We start from the raw sequence: 21,473 nt of genomic DNA on the forward strand, positions 1-21,473 counted from the left end.
GGATGAGATGTATGTATAACATTCTTAATATATTTATAAAGCTTGTAAACAGAATATCCATCTCCCAGTAAGTGAAGAGACCGCTATTGTTTATCACAATTTCAGCAAAAGGTCCATCAGCGCAGGGAAATTTGGCGACCTAGCGTTAAAATGTTAGTTCGGAAAACAGAGAGTCTGTTACCAGCCGACAGTTGTAACTTACCCTAGGCCAGAGACTGGATCCCATCCTGTAGCTGCTGGGAATCCTGGGGAACTGTTGCATCCTGGATTGTGACCAACTGTGACATCGTGAAAGACTTGTGGGTTTGAATACTATGGGGAATATTGTAAACAATCATTCGACCAAGATACCGAGTGCGAATAGTATTAACTTACCAAAACCGGATGCAAATAGCCTAATGTGCTTTTTCCTGCTTCAAGTCGGGCTTCATTAATCAGTGTTATCACTGACGCAAAAACAGGCGATGAGAGAGAAGTCCCTCCTATTAGCTGCCATTTGCCTCCGGTGAAGACCACTTGTCGGTCTCCAACAGCAGCAACGTCTGGGTATCCGCGACCTCCGCGGTGATAAACACCACTACTGACGGATGAATAGTTTCCATCGATGACGAAATTATCATAGCCATCAAAAGGAAGAGAAGACTCGACTTGGGCGAAGTAGGCTGCCACGGCTTCTTGCTGGTAGCTGGGAGTTCCAAAGATTTGACTGAAACCTCCACCGCTCGCAAATCTGGTTGTCGCAACTTCATTAAGTTTCTCATAAGGTAACTCAGGTCCTGTTGCATTGGCGAAGCGATCCCATTGCGTGCTCCCGACAGATAAAACGTACGGGCAAGAAGCTGCTGAGTGCGGAGAGAAGATTTGCTTCTCGTTACCGCCACACTGGCTTTTTTGACCTACACCGACATCTCCAGAGGAAGTAATGATGGTTGTTCCCTGTAGTGCCAGTTTCATCCATTCGTTGCATTGCCGTTTAAAGTACGAGTCGGGAAGTTCTCCTTCTACCTGATGATATGATATGGAGATAACGTTGGTTGGCTTGTAAACACCGCACTGTAACTGACCCTTGTATCCACCGGGGTTGGGATCAGGGTACACCGGATCCGAACAGTCCGGGTCAGTGCAGTCTCCTGTTTCTCCAAATGCGCTGTATGTACAATAACTACCATCGATGGCATCAAGGAACGCTGTGAAATACCGTCGTTAGAGAAATGACACAGTGTGGAAGAAGTAAGTAGGCGTTGTTTGTGCCAATTGTAGACGTACTGTTCCAAAATCCATTGTATCCACCATGAGATTCATACCACTGGTCATCTTCTTGGAAAAGAACTGTCCCTTGGGGATAAATCAGTGGGATGGCCGAATTAAAATCCAGCGCTGATTCAGCTCCATCCTCCACATTCGTGAAGTTAGATGGATCTTCAATTGCTCCAACTGCGCCATCGATGAGTCTTTCTTCTGGCCATGTGCCATTGGGTATATAGCTAGAGCGATTAAAGGCGTCAATGGTGCATCACAGTAGGAATGATTTCCCAACTTACGGATAAAGCGTTGAAAAATACACATCCAATTCCTGACGGCTGTAATGATCATTCGAGGATTCAAAAATTCCAAGCTGGTTACCTGGAAATGCCGTTGTACCATTCGGTATTGAGTATTGGGCTAGAAACAATTAGTCGCTTCTCGCCATGCGCATAACAAAACAATCACGGTGGCGGGATGTGTCGCTGCACGGAGAACATGAAGCTTACCTCTTGTGCAATCCGCGGTAACATAAATACTGCATGTAGTACTATTGGGATTAGGAAAGCCAGACAACAAGGATACATCGGGTCGCCCTGAGAGACTAGCAGCTCGCTTCTCGCTAGGAATGCTCAAATGGGTCTTGGCGCTGCCTGTTCGAAGCCTAGTGCCAGGAGTTACATAGTCAATGTGCTCTTGAATATTACTAGGAACGTGATATTTCTCCGCAGCTATATCCTCGCTACCGGAATTGTGTTCCCATAGGAAAAAGTCAGCGTAGAGGAGAGATTCCACTTCTTCAACAGAGGCGTCAAATTGTAGCCACTATATAGGGGTTAGTTGGTTAACACAACGTTCAATGTCATTTAAATGAGATGAGAAAGCACCTGTTTGTTTACTGATTGACCAATGCGATCTGCAGAGATCCCAGACTCGGTGAGCCATGCTATGACTGCGTCAACACTAGACCGAGGTGGTGCAAAGAAGTCGATAACCTCCTCTGGAGTCATATGGTTCCCATAGTGGAAAGACGTAGGATTGGAACTGCACAACGGAATGAGTATTTGTATAAAGGCAATCAGATATCTATATGTCATGGAAACGCAAGACTTCGTATTGATTGCCCAATGGATCCAGCCGCCATATCTTACATTTCCAATAGCCGCTTTTCTCCGGCAGTTAAATTGACTTGCTTAAGGCCAATTCTCATAGGCAGCTTCACTGCACGCGGAACTTTCTCCTTCTTAGTCCATTTGTGGACTACAGGAGAAGAATGCCGTTCGTGGAGCCTATGAGTATTCGGAAGTTCTCTCGCATCAATGCCAAGGGCAGTATCTCGAGTAATAGGACCGGCAATGGCATCAACAATAAATATCGCTGCAGCAGCAAAAGAAGAAACTTTAAGTAGCATATTGAAAATCACCTTTAGATTAAAGGCTGATCAATCCTCGCAAAAGAACGAAACACCCAATAATTTAACAGTAGTACATCCTCCTATAATATCTATAAGACTTTGTCTAACGCATTATTACCATCCATACGATATATGGCGTGCTGATCATAAACCCCGCGTCCAAGACTGAAAGGGCAGGTACTTATAGAGACAATTAGGCTAGAAAATGGGAAATAACGCAATATGACCGAATCTTGGACATGAGATAGATCGAATTGGCAGAATAATTAAATGCCAAGAGATTCTCGGCACGTAAAAGCGTCTCTTCATTTTCCTCTTTATTGTTATTGGTCTATTTGCGTCGCGGAAATTGTAGATAACAAATACAGATACATAATATCCACATGATCTTGAGGCATATATGGATTCGTCATATACTGCTGCAGATAATATCGAATAGATCTGCATCACAACAGCTGTGGTTCGAAAGTTTTGAAAGACAAAGTGTTTTCGCTCTGTGACAATAAAGCCACTATACCACGTGTTTATAACGTAAGAGTAAAACAACAATCCAGCCATAAATCGTAATAAGTCTAATTAATTAGAGTAAAGACACTCCTGCTTTCCATTAATAGCTAAACGGTTAAAAAAAGAAAGGTACATCGCAGCAAGGACTCGGGAAAGGGAATCTATGATAACTACTTAGTTGTAGTGTATCAACGGACTGTTATATAATCTAAACCATAATGGAGAGCCAGCCATAGCAGTATGGCCACGGTATTGTTCAAAATGTGATGTTTGTCCTTTAGTTCAACTATTCACATAAGTCAAATATGCTATAGGCCTAGGCTAGCGAAAAATTTGCAAAAGACTAGACCTAATATTAGGGAAAATAGCTTTATACATATCCACTCACCGATCTCACTGTTTCTTCAAAGCTATTTGGTGTAGCACTGGTTGCATCAGACTACATACAGATGCATTGAAACTATATCATCATACCATCTTGGTTACTAGCCTTACGTGATGGTTTTAATCGGCTTGTTCATTGGCATCGCGGTTAAGATATAAGCGATGTGCAGTTTTGTTCTTTTTTTCTGAGGTAGCGCTTTGAACAGTAGGGTAAAACACCACACGACTCGCTGTAAAAAGTATTTAGGCATTTTCCATCGTGATAGCAGTACCTTAGTATTCCATCTCCTAGTTAAAATTGTACAGCCCGCTCAGGGCGTTCGTAGTTGTGAGCAAAGCCACTGCGCCGATTAAGGCAGCCCAGTTCAATTGAAGCCATCAGGTTTGATCACCGTTAGCCAGCTTGATGAGGGCAACAGAATCGTTCGAAGCCATCAGGCTTGATTGAGGCCCCCTTTGAAAGTCTTAACTGCGCCTAGCCGCTAAGGATCACCGTCAAAATATGACACGATCATATATGCCTGTCAGAATTAGAAACTATCAGTCATCATCATGTACGAGATTATATGCATTATTATAGACTATTGGTTGTGCGTTGTATGCGCGTAACGCGTTAAAGAGAATCCTTGAGGCCGTATGGTGAAGTATCTCATATATCGAGCTTACGCAATGACTTACCAGCCGAATATTCGTAAAGGAAGTAGCTCGGATCTTACGCTGACGATAGCTCGTTGTACAACCGCTCTTTAGGGCAGGATAGCGAGCTACTAGGCGTGGGGGCTATACTACCGTATACCTAACTACCGACCGATATAGCGACACTAGCTCTACAAGTGGCTTTTGTGTATGCTCAAGACACTAGATCTTCTTTACATTTGTTTTGCTACAAATTGCCATAACTGCTGACAGCGAATGTACGTGAAGTATACACCAGGCTCTTACTTTCAACTGCGTTGGCTATTCTTATACTAAACCTGTAGTAAATATGTGAATTTATAGTATAAGACCTATCTATTTATAACAAAGACTTTAATTGCTCTGATACGCCCGTTACATCTTCATAGGTATGCCAATGCCCGACATTCGGCAACACTATAGCTTTTGCGCCTTTGATACGCCGGGAGTACTGCTCTATGACTGCCGGTGGCGACACCTTGTCCTCTGTTCCTGTTACAATCAACGTCTGTGCTGTTATAGCCTCCACCGCCAATGTAGTTGTAGCCATTGCTAGCGCCCTACACGCTTTAGCGTAAGACTTTGGGTCCTGTCCGAGTAAGCTCAGCCGAGCGGCCGTCATTGCTATGGGGTTTGCTCTTTTTGTATTCTCCGAAGTGCCATTTAACACGACGGCGTCTACAACGGCTTTCATGCCCTGTGTTTGAGCAAGATAGCCACGCGCATCGGTACTCATCCTTAGTGGCTCTGGGAGAGGTGAGGGCGGCGGACCGAGGAGCAAGAGCTTGCTTACCAAACCGGGATTTGCAAGTGCAAAATTCAATGCAATTATGCAACCCATGGAATGCGCAACCAAAGTAGCGGGATTCGAGGCACTAATCCCGGCAACCTTGAAGATGTCTGCAAGATCGGCTGCCAGAGACTCCATAGTTAACACACTTAGCGGATGTGTTGGGCTGAGGCCGTGGCCTTCAAAGTCAAAGAGATGTAGAGTGGCTACCTGCTGCAGCTGTAGATGAGAGATAATCGGCGAGTAGAACTCAGTAGTGGCGCCAAGACCGTGGACGAAAACAATATTCGCCTGGCCGGAACCGAGACGTCGGTAATTCAGGGGTTTGCCATTGATGCTGGTTAACCCTACGCTGGCACCAAGGGAGCGGCAAGCATTGCTAACTCTAAAGGCTGACTGGGAGGCCACCTGTTTGGCTGCTGCATTGTCACTTGTAACCCTATTGCGAAGAGTTCCGATTCCAGAGACAGAGACAGCAATCTCATCGCCGTGCTTTAAGTACAATGGCGGAGTACGTCCGAGGCCGACTCCAGCAGGCTTTAACAGTTATTAGCCAAGTAACATAAAGGTTTATAAAAATTCATACCGTGCCGGAAGCAATAACATCGCCAGGCTGCAAAGTCTGTCCTTCAGATATTGTGCTAACAAGGGTTGAAATATCGAAGATTAATTCATCGGTTGTAGCGTTTTGCCTCAACTCGCCGTTCACATACGTCTGAACCCGCAAGGTCAAAGGTAGATCTTCTTTGGGAACAGCAGCAGGACCCTAAATACAAGTTAGTAAATAAGCTATTGACTGGATTATGTATATATAGTTCCTTACCATAGGACAGAATGTATTAGCTGACTTGCCAATGAAAAACTGTTTATGATCTCTTTGTTTTTCCCGCGCTGTAAGATCGTTAATGATTGTATATCCCCATACATAGTCCATAGCGTCCTCTTTAGGAATCTGAAACCCTGCTTTGCTGATAATTATACCAATCTCTCCTTCATAATCCAAGCTGCGTGTAAATGCCGGATGCAAGAATATATTATCGCCATCTCCAGTAATAGAGGTCGCGCGTTTTGTAAAGATAACGGGGTGACTCGGTCGGTCAACTGTATCTGAGCTGTCGTATCCCGAAGAATTGAACTCTCGTGCATGGTCCATGTAATTCTTGCCTATAGCAAGTACGTCACGGCATGAGAATGGAGCCAGAAGCTTGACAGAAGTCAATGGGACTGCAGAACCAGATGCAACTATCTGCAGGGGCCCAGCTTCAATAACCTGATAAAGATTCTCCACAGGATGACCGGAGAGGAACCTCAGAGGTTGCACTGTGCCAGCTTGCGAATCTAGGTGGCCAATTTGGCTAACACCTGTCTCCAAGTTGGCAAAAGCAGCATATTGAGTTAACCGTGGTGTATCAGAGCCCATTGTCACTGTCTGTTATTGCCAGTTTTCTTTCTTCGTTGTCCTTTCTTCTTTTTTTCCCACTCCGATTTGATGTTAAGAAGTTAGTAGCGATGTTATAAGGGCATATAGATATATAGTCCACAGGTAGCGAGATGTAAGCCGTGAAAAACAAATCATCAGCAGGCTACCTATCTTTGGCGGAATTGAGCCGCAGCCGACCTACGTTTTGAGGCTCCCCAATTTCGCGCCACAGCGATAATATCCGGACCTTCCGGCATCGCGGATAGATACCGCCGAATTCAGTGTCCCAACTTGTGGCCATATGCGATGGTACGCAAAGAAAAGCGGCATACACATATGCGGGGATGTGTGCGGATAGGCAGGATACCGGAAAGTCTCCGGTTCCCATGATGGAGGCTACGCGGCTTATTGACCGGGTAAGCTTTACATACAGATACTAGCATAAGTCCAGTCAATGCCAAAACCGCCGGTACCGCTGCTCAAACTTGGCTAAACACTACATGACACGCATGAATGATTAGCATGACAGAACTTGCAGTCGCGAAATACATTAGCATAAGGTAGCCAAGACAGAAATGGAACGTTTGGAGCCTTATGTAAAAGGAACAAGGAGATCAATGTCAAAGAACAGGTTTGCCTAGTAGAACTACGACTGCGACGCTTTAAAGTTGAATAATAGACTTATTCAGCAATAAATTAACCCCAGTGGTTTCAACTTAGTTACGGATGGGTACAGCTGTAGCTGCGGTCGTATATCCTGTAAGAAGACATCCAAATTAACTCGAATCACGTTTGCCTGTAGCAGAGGGAAACAATCCTGGGCTTTGATTGACGGAGCATAGGCCGGACTTGTCTCGAGGACAGTTGTTGCTTGCTTTGAGCGCTGGTAAAGGGCTAACATATGCACGATATTATGATGGTTGGATGAGGACTCTGGTCGCAAACGCTGACGGATGGGAGCTACTTTGTGGAAACAAAGGCTACTGCCACTGGCTATCACGTCATGGAATATATCAAGAGGACCTCAAGCTCTCTCCCTAGTTACTCTACGTCCACCGTGTCTAAGTCCAGAATAGTCACCAGCATGCAAGCAGTAATGACAGCGATATGGAACGCGTGGAAGCCCCTAGCCCACAATTATACCCTTGGACAAGCAACCCTCAACTCACTACAAGTTGATTACTAGCCACAATATAGATATCTGCTCCATAGGCATATCTAACCACAGTTCTAGCTTTCTTTCCTTTACACTTTTATATATCAATCCATTATTTGTAGGCTGTCTTTTTCCATAAGTCGAAGCGAAATGTCCCGAGCGAAATGTCCCGACTTGCTGCTTCTTCCCTACTGATCGATAGGAAGGGATCAAAGGCAGGCCAAATCGGCGACTTTTACAATCGGCTTCACAAGCCTAGACTTCTGGATAACAAGCACAGCAGTTCTACGCCCTGACCATTTTTCCTACAAATAGTTTTCACTTAGAATATTGGCCCAGCCGCAGTTTGGAGTGAACAGTTAAAATAAATAAAGTTAGAACTACACACATAAATTTTCATGCTCAATTTAAACCTGCGGATATTTGCGCTGTAGAAGGAATTGGTTTAAATAACAGGAGAAAAGTCTATAGAAAACAAGCTCAATTAGATTCTTTTTGCGTATAAACAAAAACTCCTGATTTCTTGTCATTACTTTTGCCCTTTGGGAGTAGTTGCTCTAACCTCCCCCCCTCCCCCCCCCCCCTCCAAAAAAAATAAAAATGATCCAATCGAAGAGTACCCCCACATATATCTATTCTCCAGAATATAACTGTACAGGGTTTCTACTCTCATGGTTCAGTTTTGCTTCATTAACGTAACGAAGTTAGGATTGGCTGTACTATTCCCTGTTTAATCTTCCAGTCAAATGATCCATCGGAATTCATAACTGGCAATGTGGTCGGTTTCGGAATCCTTCTTGGCTGCTCATCGCCAGTGATATTCTTGTACACATGCCCATTTAGGACAATAGTGTGAGACAGAGGCGAATCTTTGCAATCAATTAAATTTATACATAATTCTTTTTAACTGGAAGAAGGCTAGAAAAGAGATCTGGTCTAGAGCTTCATTTGATCTTGTATATAAACTTATAACGAATGTATAAATCACAGCCACGTACCGCTCTCGACTGCCTAGAATCAACAGATTCGAAGACAAGAAGACGGAAGGACGTTAGCTCGCTATCCCACAGCTCAGCGGTGGCAGCCCAGGCTAGGCCCTTGTGATCAGCACGCTGACAGAGCCACGGGAATTGTTGACTTACTCGAAAGAAAGGCGACAATAAAGCCCAGCAATTCCCTCCAATAAGTATGCTCGAGTTATTTACCATATTAACGCAAGCCAGGAGGAGAAATTCGATATCTAGAACGACAAGATTTATCACACGGACCCAGATCGAACTGACTGCGGCGACAGTATAAATGAACGTGAGGATCATCCATGCGAAGAGATACATAGCCAAAACTTGGTTGAACTTGTCCGTCAGCTCGTTCGTGGATGGGTCGGTATATGCCCGCAAAATGCCAGACCAAGCAACCATACCATAGCAAATGATAAATCGAAAGCCGCGTAGGACGGAAAGACCGTAGCCCCGAACTGGGCAAGATCAGTTTCCACGTCAAGAAGTGCAATAACTGGACCCAACCATGTTTCCCGCAACGAACTCCATGATGCCTGCCAGAGACTGACAGATGCCGCCATCAAGACCAGATTTCCAACCACGAGGTTGGGTCTGCCAATTCCTCGGGCACGGACTCCATATAGCGAAAAGATGGAGATACCTGCGTTCCTAGGCTTAGGTATGATTGGGCTCAAGGGCAGTTAATACACACAAGCGGCAAAGAGAGCAACCCCAAGGGAGTTGGGATCGAACAGTGACGCGATCAATAATGTCCGATGATATGGAAGAGTAAAGTATATTACTGCTTTAAGGTCAGACGAGGAGATAGTATGGGCCGATGCTTGTCACATACGACCAACAACTCAAATGCAAATATTGGAAGCGGTGTTGAAAAGTGCACTGAGAGAAGCTTGAGCACAAAATAAATTGTCCAATTCTAGAATGGTCCAACTAAAATACAAATACGGGCAGGAAGCGGCCCATTTAAGCGCCTGGGTTATTGCTTTGCGCATCTGAATGATCGCCAGCCAATTGCGTTAAGGGAGCTGTTGATACAGAACTACTAGGGCCTTTAGTAAAGCGGTTGTATTTAGCGACTGTAACGTGATGTTGGTAAGACTACCAATTCTATATTTAGTTATTACGTTGCAAATTGAAAACATTTGCGTACGTATTGGTCAAATTAGAAGGAGTAGTGCCGACTACCGCTACGCAATGCTGGAGATAGTAAAGATGCTATGCTTAGGTCTTGTAATTATTAACCGAGTCCATTTTTAGCAACATCAATTGTGAAGGATTTTACGCCTGTTATCAAATGATGACCTATTTAAATCACTAGCTCTCCCGCCATAATGCGTCCCTTATTGTCACTACGGTTCTCGGTCGACTAAGATCAGCTACGTTGATATCTCTATTTTTTGGTTCCGAAAATGTCGGGTACTCTATGGTATCCTGTTTATAAGCTGAAACTCACGCTTACCATTCAAGATCCTGACATGCCAAGCCCTCGATACCATACAGTTGTATTTGTCCAGACAAATGAAGATGGCAAAGGTGGTGGCGTCAAGTTTCATGTAACTGGCGATATTGTCACAGGCATGCACTATGAGTCGACGCCATACGATAATCCCGATATGGAACCAACTTTGTTCTCAAAAGAACTCATCGGATCCACCAAAGCTGCAGATTTCCTACCACAATGGGACGCTGTTCTCGAAACCCTTCAACCACCTCCGAAGCAGAAGGCTTTTAACACTAAGACCATGAGAACTGAGCCGGTAAAAAGCTGGGATCCTCTTACTTTCTACCTACCAGGAGACAAACGGCAACCTTTGATTAAGTGTACTGAATGGATAGAAGAGCAAGCCATCCCGATACTTATGAAGAATGGCCTTATTGCCACCGAGGCCAAATGATTACGCCTTGGCTTTATAAGCTGGTGTTCTGCGTTTATCTAAGCAGATAATCAAGGTGCCTGCTTCTTACAGAGTTTCATCGGCTAGCACAGCATGATTTCCCATGAATCATGAGCATTAAGTCAAGTTAGGATGCATGCTAGCTGAAAGAGAGATTGAAGCAAGATTTGCCAACTTACAGACGCTTATTTTATAAGCCTTCCATATACCAGACTTTGTGGAGAATAGAAGAGCTTAGTTACAAGTGGTAAATTAAAAAACTTTTTCACGTTGGTCAATAGTTGGCGACTTCTCATTTTCAAGGAGAGATTGCCACAGTTGACTGATCTACGAACAGGTAAAAACTCCATGATAATGTAGAGTCTCTCTCTTTTGAGCACCTGGCCAACCGAGATCACGTGCGTGATTTACCATACACGTGCCTATTAGGCAAATAATCTGAACTTGCCTTTCCTTTGCATATCAGCACCGCCGATCGATTCAGCAGCTACCTGCTTAGGTGTCAACAAGCACTACTTACAATTCGTTCTTCTACGGCCGCAGACTCATCCATAATCAGTCTTCTACCATGGAAAAGCCCACGGAGTCATCAGACATGATAAAGGATATAAAAGGAAAGGAAAAAATAGAAATTAACGACATACTCCCAAAGTTCCCAAAACTCTCATACCTGGATGCGGTTTTCGGAAAAGAGATTCACAATTATTGGGGAAACCGCGTTCTCGAACACACCAATTCTAAAGGCGAGCTGCTAGCCTTGAAGGTCAGCGACCCAGATGGCTTAGATCGCTCCCAGGGCGAAATGATGAGTTACGCGGCAGAGCACGGTGTATTGGCTCCCCGAGTATTTGGAACCTACGACATTGTTACCAAAAAGCCTATCGCGCGTGTTATGGTCAGCGAGCGAGTTCCTGGTATACCCCTAGTAGATGTCTGGAGGGATATGTCCCAGGATGATCAGACTTCCATCAAAGAGCAGCTTCGCGCTCAAATACGACATATGCGCACTCTAACACAGCCATTTATCGGCCGCATTAACAAACAACCTACTCGTAACTTGTACGACACCACTTTTACTAGATACTGTGGCCCCTTTGAAGATGAAAAGTCATTTGATGAATGGTGTGTCAATCGACTCTACGGAAGAGTGTTTCAGCATAAGAAATGGGAGAAGATACTAGAGAAACAGCGACGCACCTCGTCTGGGAGATTTGTCCTGACCCACGGTGATCTTTCACCACGCAATATTCTTGTGCAGGGCAGTACCATTACAGGAATAATTGACTGGGGACTAAGCGGTTTCTTTCCTGAACATGTTGAGTATGCCACAGCCGTGGGGCTTAATTCTGGGATGGAAAAATGGTGGATTCCTGTATTAAAAGAGGTGTTGGAGCCATGTTCAAAAGATATGATCAAATTTACTGGTCTAATCGAGGAGAGGGTTGGCTCATATTGAGCTTCAGGTGCAAGACAACGCTTCAATAGAATAAATATCTTATTCGCTAGCTGCTGGACGTTAAGTCAGCAAGTAGTCCTGTTCTAATAGATCCGCATATACGTTTAGCGAGGCGCCAATCAGAGTAACTACCTCCCACACGCTCTTCGATTGGTACAATCGTGCCCATAGACGCACTGTCTGCACACTGAGGAAGACACTTCTCTCGTTTGTTTTCCCAGAGACAACCCTATATTCTGTTTCCGCAACTAGCTGAGCCACAAACTCCAGGAGCCGTGTCTCTGCTTGTGTCAAAGGTGGGCTGGGGCCTTTCACTGTGACGCAATCTAACCACTTTGAGAGCAATAAAGCACACTCCAGGGAGCATAAAGCATGCTGGTTTGACCAAAACCTGACTTGGGTTTCGGCGATATAGCTAAGGCCTAACTTAACTGGAATGCTAAGGGCGTGCGCACAATGAAGGGCCGCCTGAGTCATTCTCTCGCTTCGCTGAATTGAGGGACTAGCATGAAGCGACTCTGCGATCAATCGGGGATTCCAGCTACTTAGATAGCGTATGGGGCCCAAATTCATATTAAGTCGAATGTAGGCCAGCCTCATAAGAGCTGTAGAGGTGAAGGCAATTGGGCCATGGGGGCTCAAGGGATCCATTGAAGACTCTTGATTCTGTTCCCAATGTATAGCCCAAGTTCGAAGGGCGTTCTCAAAAGCGCTCATCTGGTCTGCTGAGAGGCGGTCTTCAGGCCGTTGAAGAGGAAGTCGGACATTTCGCACGAGCCAAATTTGTTGAATCAAAGCATGTATTAGCGCACATCCTCCCAATGAAGAGAAACTCGGTTGATTCATCTTTAGCCTCTCGTGCGTCTCCGTGATGCCACAAAACAGCCCTCTGAAAGCATCTCGAAAACTTGGGCCCGTTTGAGCCACAGACTTGCGTATAAATTCCCACTCCTCTTCGCTCTGGGCCTTCCACTCTTTTTCACAGCTCGGGAGGTCGGCATTTAACTCGTTTGCCCACATAAGAGGTGGGAGATCGAATACGATGGTATGCATATTCAGGAAGCAGAATGCAACAAAGAGGATTCGCTTAATATTCTCATGACGGATCCAGCTTTCCCAATCATCGTATAGTTCTTGGTGCATACGAAGTTCCTCTTCTTCCCTGATGAGGCAATCCAACATGCTGCGCATCGACAGAGCATCTAACGCGGATCCTGGTTCAGACCAAGTTGTGATCGCAACCAAAAGAAGCACTGTTTCTAATGTTTGAATAGCATTTTGTTGCCTGTCTCTGAGGAGGCTAGGATCTCGTCGACGGCTACTTTCTTCTAACTGCATGCTTGATGCAGGTGGTGGTTGAAATCTCTTTCCATCGGCAGCGATACGGCGTGTGGCTTTACGCCTGCGAATACGTTCCAGCACCAAGGCCTTTGCCACATGAAATAGATCAATGCTTATGCTCAACTCATGAGTATATCGAGCTCCAACTGCTGCGATGGCGATGAATAACTCTGCCGTGATATTCTCGGGTCTAAGAGACGGAACGTGGAGAAAGGGAAAGTGATCATGGAAAGAGCTAAAATATCCCCCAAAAAACCTAGCCAGTACGTGTCTTGATGGTAGAGTAAATTTTCCATCAATACAATTGGAAAAATCTTCCAGCTCGTTAATTATCCGTTGCCGACAGTCTGCAGATATGTGCAAATGGAGACCTTTCAGATGTGAAGTTGAGTCTGCTGGCTTATAGCCCTCTGGGTGGAGTAAAGGGAGCTGAGATACGGCTTGGGAAAAAGAATAATTGGCATCCTCTGTAGTTGGCATGGCAGTGGCGGAATTCTTAGGCACTGGTTCGCCCGGTGCCTCATTGCCCGGCAAAGAACTAGGCGGCAAATTTCCTTCGGAGCAGGGTACGAAGAGCCCAGGCACTTGGAGAAGTAAAGGGACTGGTTGGTAAGTCGGAGAAAATGGATGGGTAGGAACGGAGACGCTGTCCATAAAAGATGTAAAATCGTCTATAGGTCCGAGCGGAAAGTATTCGCCATCATTATTTTCGAGAGAAAAGCTGAGCTGTTGATGTTCATAGTTGTCTTGGGCAGAAATGTTGTCATCGTATGACTTTGACACGCCCGTTGCTATAGGAAAATCATCGGTTGTACCCAACGGAGTGTTTAGGCTTCCAGTAGTATCTTGGACTGTTGAAGTTTGATTCAAGTCTGGCGGTGTGCTGGAATGGTCTGTTGGGGGGTTCAACAGTCCATTAATTGATGTCAAAGGGTGCCGAGAAGAGTACGGTATTGGAAGAGCATCCGCAGACAACGAGTCTGATACTGTCTTCGAGCGGTGGGAAAGGCGGTCATGCCGAGAGAGCAAATCTCTTTTGATTCCATATTAGCACCGTCTTGTTCAATTTCAATGACCGAAGTCTCACTTTCGAGTGAATGATTTTGGGCATTGTGCGCATCGAAATGGCTTCTCTTTGGTGTCTGCAGACTTTTATCAATACGAGTTTGTGTGCTGGAGGGGTTACATTGGCACCCACGCGATCTTTCATGCCTCTGGAGGTGTTCGGACCTTGAAAACAATCGACTGCACCGGTGGCATTGGTATGACTTTGGGGGTGCTTGCCGGCTCTTTGGCATAGTGCTGCAAGCAACCTAAGAAAAAAGATGTAGGATGTGGGGGAAACTTGGGGAAATTTGGGGCAATGCAGAGATTTAAAAGACGTGGATAGAACCAGTGCGTGTATGCGTACGGCTTAAAGTGCATGTAGCTCCTAGATTTCCTTTGCAAAGCGTGCCAATCAAGGCCTAAGACTCACTAAACTTGTTAAAGATGCTAGTTAAGGCTCACTACTCCAATTTGGAGGTTATCCATGGCATCTGCCATGCCCACTTGGTACCACAACGGCGTCTTACTCATAAAACTCCGCAAAGTTGCTTCGGAGTTTAGCTACGCGCGATCCAGCTCAGTTGCATACCACTAACACTACTTACTGTCGAGAGGCATCATAACGTCAAACAAACGCGCTCTTTCAGACATTCCTAGAGTTATAACTATGAATTAAATCTCACAAATATACACATGAGAGTCATCATAACGAAGCATGATTATTCGCATTCCTGGAGTTATAGCTTCGTGGCCGATTTAGTACGGGGATGCATACCTACGTTTAGAGTCAAGTGATGCCATATGTCATTTTCTTGATAAATGGGCACATAATTTACACGCTATAGCATACATGCTCCTATCGGATCCTCAATGCTTGATTGACTTGAGCGTTTCGCGGGCAGAGAATAGCGTAGGGTATGTGGAGCGCACTCCAATAAGATCTCCAATTTGGGGTTCGGAAGGCTTACTTTAAGTCGCTAGCCTGTCGCCGGTACCGCCTTGATGGTCGACACCGGGCAAGCTGTGACCGACGTTATCCGTCTGTATGACTCAACGAAGTTGTTAAATACATCAATGCCAGTCCAAAAAATGAAACGGCTCAAAGAAATATCGCAAAGAGGAAGATTGCCTAGGTAAATTAGTGCCAGCGCTATCCAATTACACGCATCTACCTTGGCGGCACGCAACCATGTCGGAGCGCAGTTTCACCGAACTGGCACAAAAAGTGCTGGACCACTGTGTGCTGGAAAGACAAAACATACCGTCGCAGCCGATTGTTAAAGTAATCCCTTGGGATAAAGAGAGAGATATAGGGAATATCGCAAGACCGCCTCAGTTTCCAGCCTCAATTGACACCACTCTTTCGAATGCAGAGACAATCTTTGGTTATCGGGTCCGCATGGACCATCCAAAATTCTTTGGCTTCATCCCATCGCCAGCATCTGATCTGTCCTGGTTAGGCGAAGTCCTCAACTCGGCTTATAACACGCATGCCGGCAGCTGGTTCCAAAGTTCCGGACCTAGTGCCATCGAAAAACACTTTTTATCGTGGTTGACTAGGGACATAATCGGATATCCTGAGACAGCTGGAGGGTGTTTTGTTTCCGGCGGCTCAATGGCTAATCTGTCCGCACTCATGTTAGCACGGGACCAGAAACTCTCACTGGAAGAAAGAAACAAGGCTGTCGCATACACTTCTAGTCAAACGCATTCATCGCTGGCCAAAGGGTTGGCCATTCTTGGATTTTACCCTGCTCAGATCCGCAAAGTCGCCTGCGATGACAGCATGCGCATTGACACGACGTTGCTAAGGTCAGCTATTGAACAAGACAAAGCTGCGGGCAGAATCCCATTCCTCATCGTTGGCAACGCTGGAACTACAAACACTGGCACCGTTGATCCATTTACAGAGCTCGCGGCCATCTCCAGAGAACAAAACTTATGGCTTCATGCTGATGGTGCGTACGGTGCATCTGCCCTACTTTGCCAGGCACGCCGCGCCATTCTTAATGGTGTTGAGCTCTGTGATAGCATCTCTTGGGATGCTCATAAGTGGCTCTTCCAAACATATGGCTGTGGGATGGTTCTCGTACGACATCGCAAATTTCTGACGGAAAGCTTTGGGACGACTGCAGAATACACCCAGGACGCCGCCGAGACGGCTGAGTCGCTACCAAATTTCTGGAACTATGGACCCGAACTTACGCGGCCGGCAAGAGCAATGAAGTTGTGGTTTTCCTTCCAACTCCTAGGGTTGGATGCAATCGACAAAGCTATCAATCGAGGGTTCGAATTGGCGGAGATAGCACAATCGTCACTAGAGCGCCTAAAAGACTGGGACATACTGTCTCCAGCACAGATGGGTATCATTTGTTTCCGGTTTCATCCTCCCCATGTTCCTGCTGCAAGTCTAGATGGTTTGAATATGAAGATTTCACAAAAAGCAATCGAGAATAACGTGGCAGCGCCTTTGACGACGAGAATACGAGAAGTTTTGGTACTCAGGATATGCTCAATTCATCCAGGTTTGAGTGACGAAGAAATGGTGGCTGTGATAAATGGGCTAGACCAGCTTGCACATGTGCTACTGTCTCGGCTTAGCAAGGATAATACAGGTGAATAACCAGTAGAGCTAGGTATATATATGCGGAGTTGGCATGCCTTGACAGGGCCAAGCGCTATTGGTCGATTCTTCATGGCGCATTTAGGCAATATACCGGATTCCTTTTTGCGTTGTCTAAAATGATGCAAAAGCGGTGTAGTGATTGATTGGGATTGTGCAATTAAAAGAGTGCGGGTTAAATGAAGAATGTACACATTGCTACTGTTCATTGAAGCTGGTCTTCAAGAGCTCCGTATATCTGCGCCAGTGCTTGAAATGTTATCGCTCCCCTTTCTCTTCTTTCTCTTTTAAATTCGACTAGAACCTAAACATACCTTAATCTTGTTTATTAAGAGTATCTATAGCATGAGGCGATCAATCCTGATAACCTGGCTCGTAACAGCCGTGGTCATTCCAGTGGCCTCTGTTAGCTCCCATCCCGCCCAGCTTCAAGTTTACGACTATGTGCGTTCTATATCATCAATAATTCGCCGTGTATCAGAATCGTAGCCGCTAATAGTTTGTCGCAGGTGGTTGTAGGAGGTGGCACTGCCGGCTCAGCTCTGGCGACGAGGCTAAGCCAAGGCTTGCCAAACAAAAGCATCCTGTTGATCGAGGCCGGCCCTGAAGCGTTGGATGAAGATCGCATCAATATTCCTGGCATGAAGGGGTCGACACTGGGCACAATTTACGATTGGAACTTCACTACCGTGCCCCAAAACGCACTCAACGGCCGAGTTCTTGGAGCCAACAGAGGCAAAGTGCTTGGTGGAAGCTCGGCATTGAACTTGATGACGTGGGATCGATCTTCTTCTGAGGAGTACGATGGCTGGGAGCGACTCGGAAATCCGTCCTGGAACTGGGAGAACATGATTACTGCAATGGAGATGGTGGAGACTTTTACAGGTATCAATACGTCTAGCTATGGCGACCAAGGAGTTGGTACTAGCGGACCTATCCACACGGTGATAAACAGGGTAATACCCGCGCAACAGGACCTGTGGCTGCAATCAATGGCTGATTTGGGGATTCCGCATAACCTCAATTCTTTGGGCGGGAATCCTATCGGGTATATGAACCAGCCTAGCAACGTCGACCCGCGAACATGGGCGAGATCTTACGCTGCGAACTCTTATATCCCAGCAGCAGGAAAGAATCTCCATTTGCTACTAGGGGCGCGCGTGGCCAAGGTGAACTTACGCAAGGGCCAAAGTTCTTATACTGCAATTGGTGTTACGCTACAGGATGGCACCGTTATCCAGGCTACGAGAGAGGTCATTCTATCCTGTGGCACAATCCAAAGTCCAGGCCTGCTAGAGCTGTCCGGCATTGGAAACAAGGCGGTACTCTTGAAGGCAGGTGTAGACCAGATTATTGACCTCGATGGCGTGGGGGAGAACTTGCAGGACCACGTTCGATACCAAGCATCTTATCAACTGAAGGATAACTTCACTTCGTTTGACATACTTAAGTACAATGCCACGTATGCAGCCGCACAGCTTGCATTATGGCGTGCAAAGCAGCCCTCTTTGTATGATTACACCGGAAGTGGATACGGCTATCTAAACTGGCATCAGGTGGTGGGCAGTCTAGCTACCAAACTCAACTCTCTCGCACAACATGTGGTGCTTTCGCTCGGCTCTATTGTCGATAAGAGAAAACTACAGTATATTGGGTCACTTCTGTCGCCGCAGGTGGAAATAATCTTCTCAGATGGCTACACGGGAGTAAAGGGCTACCCCGCTAACGGCTCCTCTCTGTATGGAAAGGGCTTCTTCACTCTTATTGGTGTCGTGATGCATCCTCTCAGCCGCGGCACCATTCACATCACCTCTATGGACATCGATGCTACACCGCAAATTGACCCACAGTATTTATCCAACGAGTACGATGTGCAGGCCGCTATTGAGGCTGCCAAATACTGCCGCAAGATTGCAAATTCTGCGCCGCTCTCTTCAGCATGGGTGACGGAATATGAACCAGGCGGGGCTGTCCAGACGGACGAGGACTGGCGTCAATATGTTCTCAACACCACCCTATCCATATATCATCCTGTTGGAACATGCGCCATGCTTCCTCAGAGAGACGGTGGAGTGGTAAGCCCAGAACTCATAGTTTACGGGACTACTAATCTACGTGTTGTGGACGCAAGCATCATCCCCGTTCTTCCGTCCGCACATATCCAAACAGCCGTATATGGTATCGCTGAGCGTGCAGCTCGCATGATTATTCAAGACTCATAGCCTTTATCAATTACGTCAGTATTGCCTGCTATCATCGGGAGACCCGTTTTGATCTCTTCGTGAAAATTCGATTCGTGAAATTTGCGACGAAATCAGCGGTTGACTTAAACCAATAGAGATTTTGAAAAAGCTCTGCGACACAACAAATTACCTCACAACCAATCTTCATGAATAGAAACTTCTTTTCTGTAGTCGCGTCCGAATATGAAAGCGGGAATTTTCCTGGATTGCATATGAGTGATATCATAACCCAATGAGATGCAAGTTACACTCTTATCATAGATAGCTATTTAGCCTCAATCCTGTGTCTGATGCTTTTAATACAGTCTGCTTGGTAACTGTTTCACATCACAGAACCAAATATTAGCCTATAACCCCAGTGGTTGAGAGAGTGTCCTGGTTGGTCGGTATATCCGCACAATCTAGTTAGCCAACTGTGTCTGGGACTAAAGTATTAGAATATGGAGTTAAAGCCGTGAGCTTACATGGTATTTAAATGGGTCTTTCATGTATTCTAACACTCGCAATTGGCCTCGGATATCAATAGCCATGCTTACAATGCACAACTAAGTTCTTATGTAGTCCTAACTGGAAACTCTAATTTTGATAGACATCGTTGTGTTAATCGGCGAGTCCCCAGAATACAATCTTTGCGTGTCAAATACACACTGCTTTAAATCGAGCACAGAGCTAAACCGTCCGTAGTAGCAAGGTTGTGTGTCAACATTGATTTACGATTTGATATTGGGCGATTGCTGAGTTTAGCCGCTGACATACGGCTACTGCATCCCTAATATAAAAACGAGAAAACCGGTAGGGCTTTGTTCAAACGTTATCCCCTAAAGTATGCCATCATTGTTTTCAAGACAGTATATTTACGTCGAAGTACCATGCCTCTTTTCAATCGCATCACCTTGTTATTCCTCTTGGCCGGCAGCGAGGCGTCGACGCAACAGCACAATGCCAAGAGTACCTTAACGTCACAAGAATGTGTAAGGCTATCAAAAACCGCCGACGGCTGCCCCCGTCTCTCTTTTTCTTCACAGCAGTATCTAAAACAAATGCTGAGCATTGTTTTGCGTAGTGCAACGCCATCCGTACCGATTTTGCCTCCATCGTCCACGGTCCAGGGAGTAATGACTACAACGACAGACTCTCTACCTATTACTCACGGCAGCAGCATGACTACTCTCCCTCTTGCTATGTCAAACCCAAATCTGCTGAGGATATTTCCCAGATCATTAGAATTGCGACATTACACCACTGCCAATTTGCCGTTGCTTCCGGAGGGCACATGGCATGGGCGGAGGCGTCGAATACTGGTGATGGCTTCGTCTTTGACTTGAGGGACATGAATACGATCGATATATCAGTCGAACATCAGACTGTGTCCCTGGGGCCAGGATCTACGTGGATCAGTGTATACAAGGCCATGGATGCCCGCAATCTCACTGTCCCTGGGGCACGAATGAGCGACGTCGGCGTTGGCGGGTTTCTGGCTGGAGGTGAGATGGAAGAGCAAATACCGAATTCCGTGTGCTAACTTATCATCGCTAGGTGGTTATCCGTTTACATCTACAACTCCGGGATTTGGTGCCAACAGCGTCTTCAACTACGAAGTTGTGCTCTCTGACGGAGCCATCGTGGAGGCTAATGCAGATTCGCACTCGGATCTTTTCTGGGCCCTCAAGCTCGCTGGCACCAACTATGGCATTATAACGCGTTTCGATATGAATGCAGATGCTTCAACAGAAATCTGGGGAGCAGTCGGACTGTATCCGTCCACAGAACAAACGAGAACCGAAATATTCCCCGCTTATGAAGAGTATTCCCACAGAAATAACAACACTGACCTCTTCATATCGGTAGGCCACCTTAAAAGTATGGGTAAGAATATGGTCATGACTTGCGTGGTAAATAGTGCAGGTCGACCAGTGAAACCCATGTCACCTGTTGAGCCTGTCATCTACAACGAAAAAATTGGCCACAGAAATGAAGTCATCCAAGACCCCATAGACTCGCTGCTCCAGACGCCATCTCGCACAGCCTGGTTCACTTTGACGATCAAAGTCAACATTAAGTTGTTTCTTGACTTTGGCAAAATAGCAGCCGATGTATTTGCACCTCTTGAAAACGCACCAGGATTTTCAACGATACTGGGCCTCCAGGCATTTCCGAGAAGGTTTATAGAGGGAAATAGCGGGTCTCCAGTATACAAAACCATGAAGGAATCTGGTGAGGACCTAACACGTGGGTTTTTTCCATATCTGGCAGTGTGGAAT

General features: G+C 45.8%; 7 protein-coding genes across 7 annotated transcripts; 3 read left to right on the forward strand and 4 right to left on the reverse strand.

Annotated features, from left to right (window-relative positions):
* Window positions 1–93: 93 nt before the first annotated feature.
* TGAM01_v203586 (Pro-kumamolisin) lies at window positions 94–2,252 on the reverse strand (the record flags this gene model as incomplete). Its single annotated transcript, XM_024549236.1, has 7 exons — window positions 94–139; window positions 203–312; window positions 376–1,187; window positions 1,267–1,484; window positions 1,542–1,662; window positions 1,752–2,067; window positions 2,142–2,252. The coding sequence occupies 7 exons, from the start codon at window positions 2,250–2,252 to the stop codon at window positions 94–96; spliced, it is 1,734 nt and encodes a 577-aa protein (XP_024406074.1).
* A 2,310-nt stretch (window positions 2,253–4,562) lies between these two features.
* On the reverse strand, window positions 4,563–6,432 carry TGAM01_v203587 (hypothetical protein; the record flags this gene model as incomplete). The annotated part of the gene is made up of 3 exons (XM_018808512.1): window positions 4,563–5,549; window positions 5,599–5,778; window positions 5,836–6,432. 3 exons carry the CDS (start codon window positions 6,430–6,432, stop codon window positions 4,563–4,565), a joined length of 1,764 nt encoding a protein of 587 aa, XP_018658293.1.
* Window positions 6,433–8,639: 2,207 nt separating this feature from the next.
* TGAM01_v203588 (hypothetical protein) lies at window positions 8,640–8,922 on the reverse strand (the record flags this gene model as incomplete). Its single annotated transcript, XM_024549237.1, has 2 exons — window positions 8,640–8,678; window positions 8,731–8,922. 2 exons carry the CDS (start codon window positions 8,920–8,922, stop codon window positions 8,640–8,642), a joined length of 231 nt encoding a protein of 76 aa, XP_024406075.1.
* Window positions 8,923–10,016: 1,094 nt separating this feature from the next.
* TGAM01_v203589 (hypothetical protein) lies at window positions 10,017–10,502 on the forward strand (the record flags this gene model as incomplete). Its single annotated transcript, XM_018808513.1, has 1 exon — window positions 10,017–10,502. One exon carries the CDS (start codon window positions 10,017–10,019, stop codon window positions 10,500–10,502), a length of 486 nt encoding a protein of 161 aa, XP_018658294.1.
* Window positions 10,503–11,070: 568 nt separating this feature from the next.
* On the forward strand, window positions 11,071–11,958 carry TGAM01_v203591 (hypothetical protein; the record flags this gene model as incomplete). The annotated part of the gene is made up of 1 exon (XM_018808514.1): window positions 11,071–11,958. One exon carries the CDS (start codon window positions 11,071–11,073, stop codon window positions 11,956–11,958), a length of 888 nt encoding a protein of 295 aa, XP_018658295.1.
* Window positions 11,959–12,018: 60 nt separating this feature from the next.
* On the reverse strand, window positions 12,019–13,953 carry TGAM01_v203590 (hypothetical protein; the record flags this gene model as incomplete). Its single annotated transcript, XM_018808515.2, has 1 exon — window positions 12,019–13,953. One exon carries the CDS (start codon window positions 13,951–13,953, stop codon window positions 12,019–12,021), a length of 1,935 nt encoding a protein of 644 aa, XP_018658296.2.
* Window positions 13,954–15,535: 1,582 nt separating this feature from the next.
* On the forward strand, window positions 15,536–19,191 carry TGAM01_v203592 (GMC oxidoreductase; the record flags this gene model as incomplete). Its single annotated transcript, XM_024549238.1, has 2 exons — window positions 15,536–16,843; window positions 17,479–19,191. 2 exons carry the CDS (start codon window positions 15,536–15,538, stop codon window positions 19,189–19,191), a joined length of 3,021 nt encoding a protein of 1,006 aa, XP_024406076.1.
* Between the last annotated feature and the right edge of the window lie 2,282 nt (window positions 19,192–21,473).

The sequence above is a fragment of the Trichoderma gamsii genome, assembly GCF_001481775.2.
Source record: "Trichoderma gamsii strain T6085 chromosome Unknown Scaffold_9.2, whole genome shotgun sequence".
Lineage (NCBI taxonomy): Eukaryota > Fungi > Ascomycota > Sordariomycetes > Hypocreales > Hypocreaceae > Trichoderma > Trichoderma gamsii.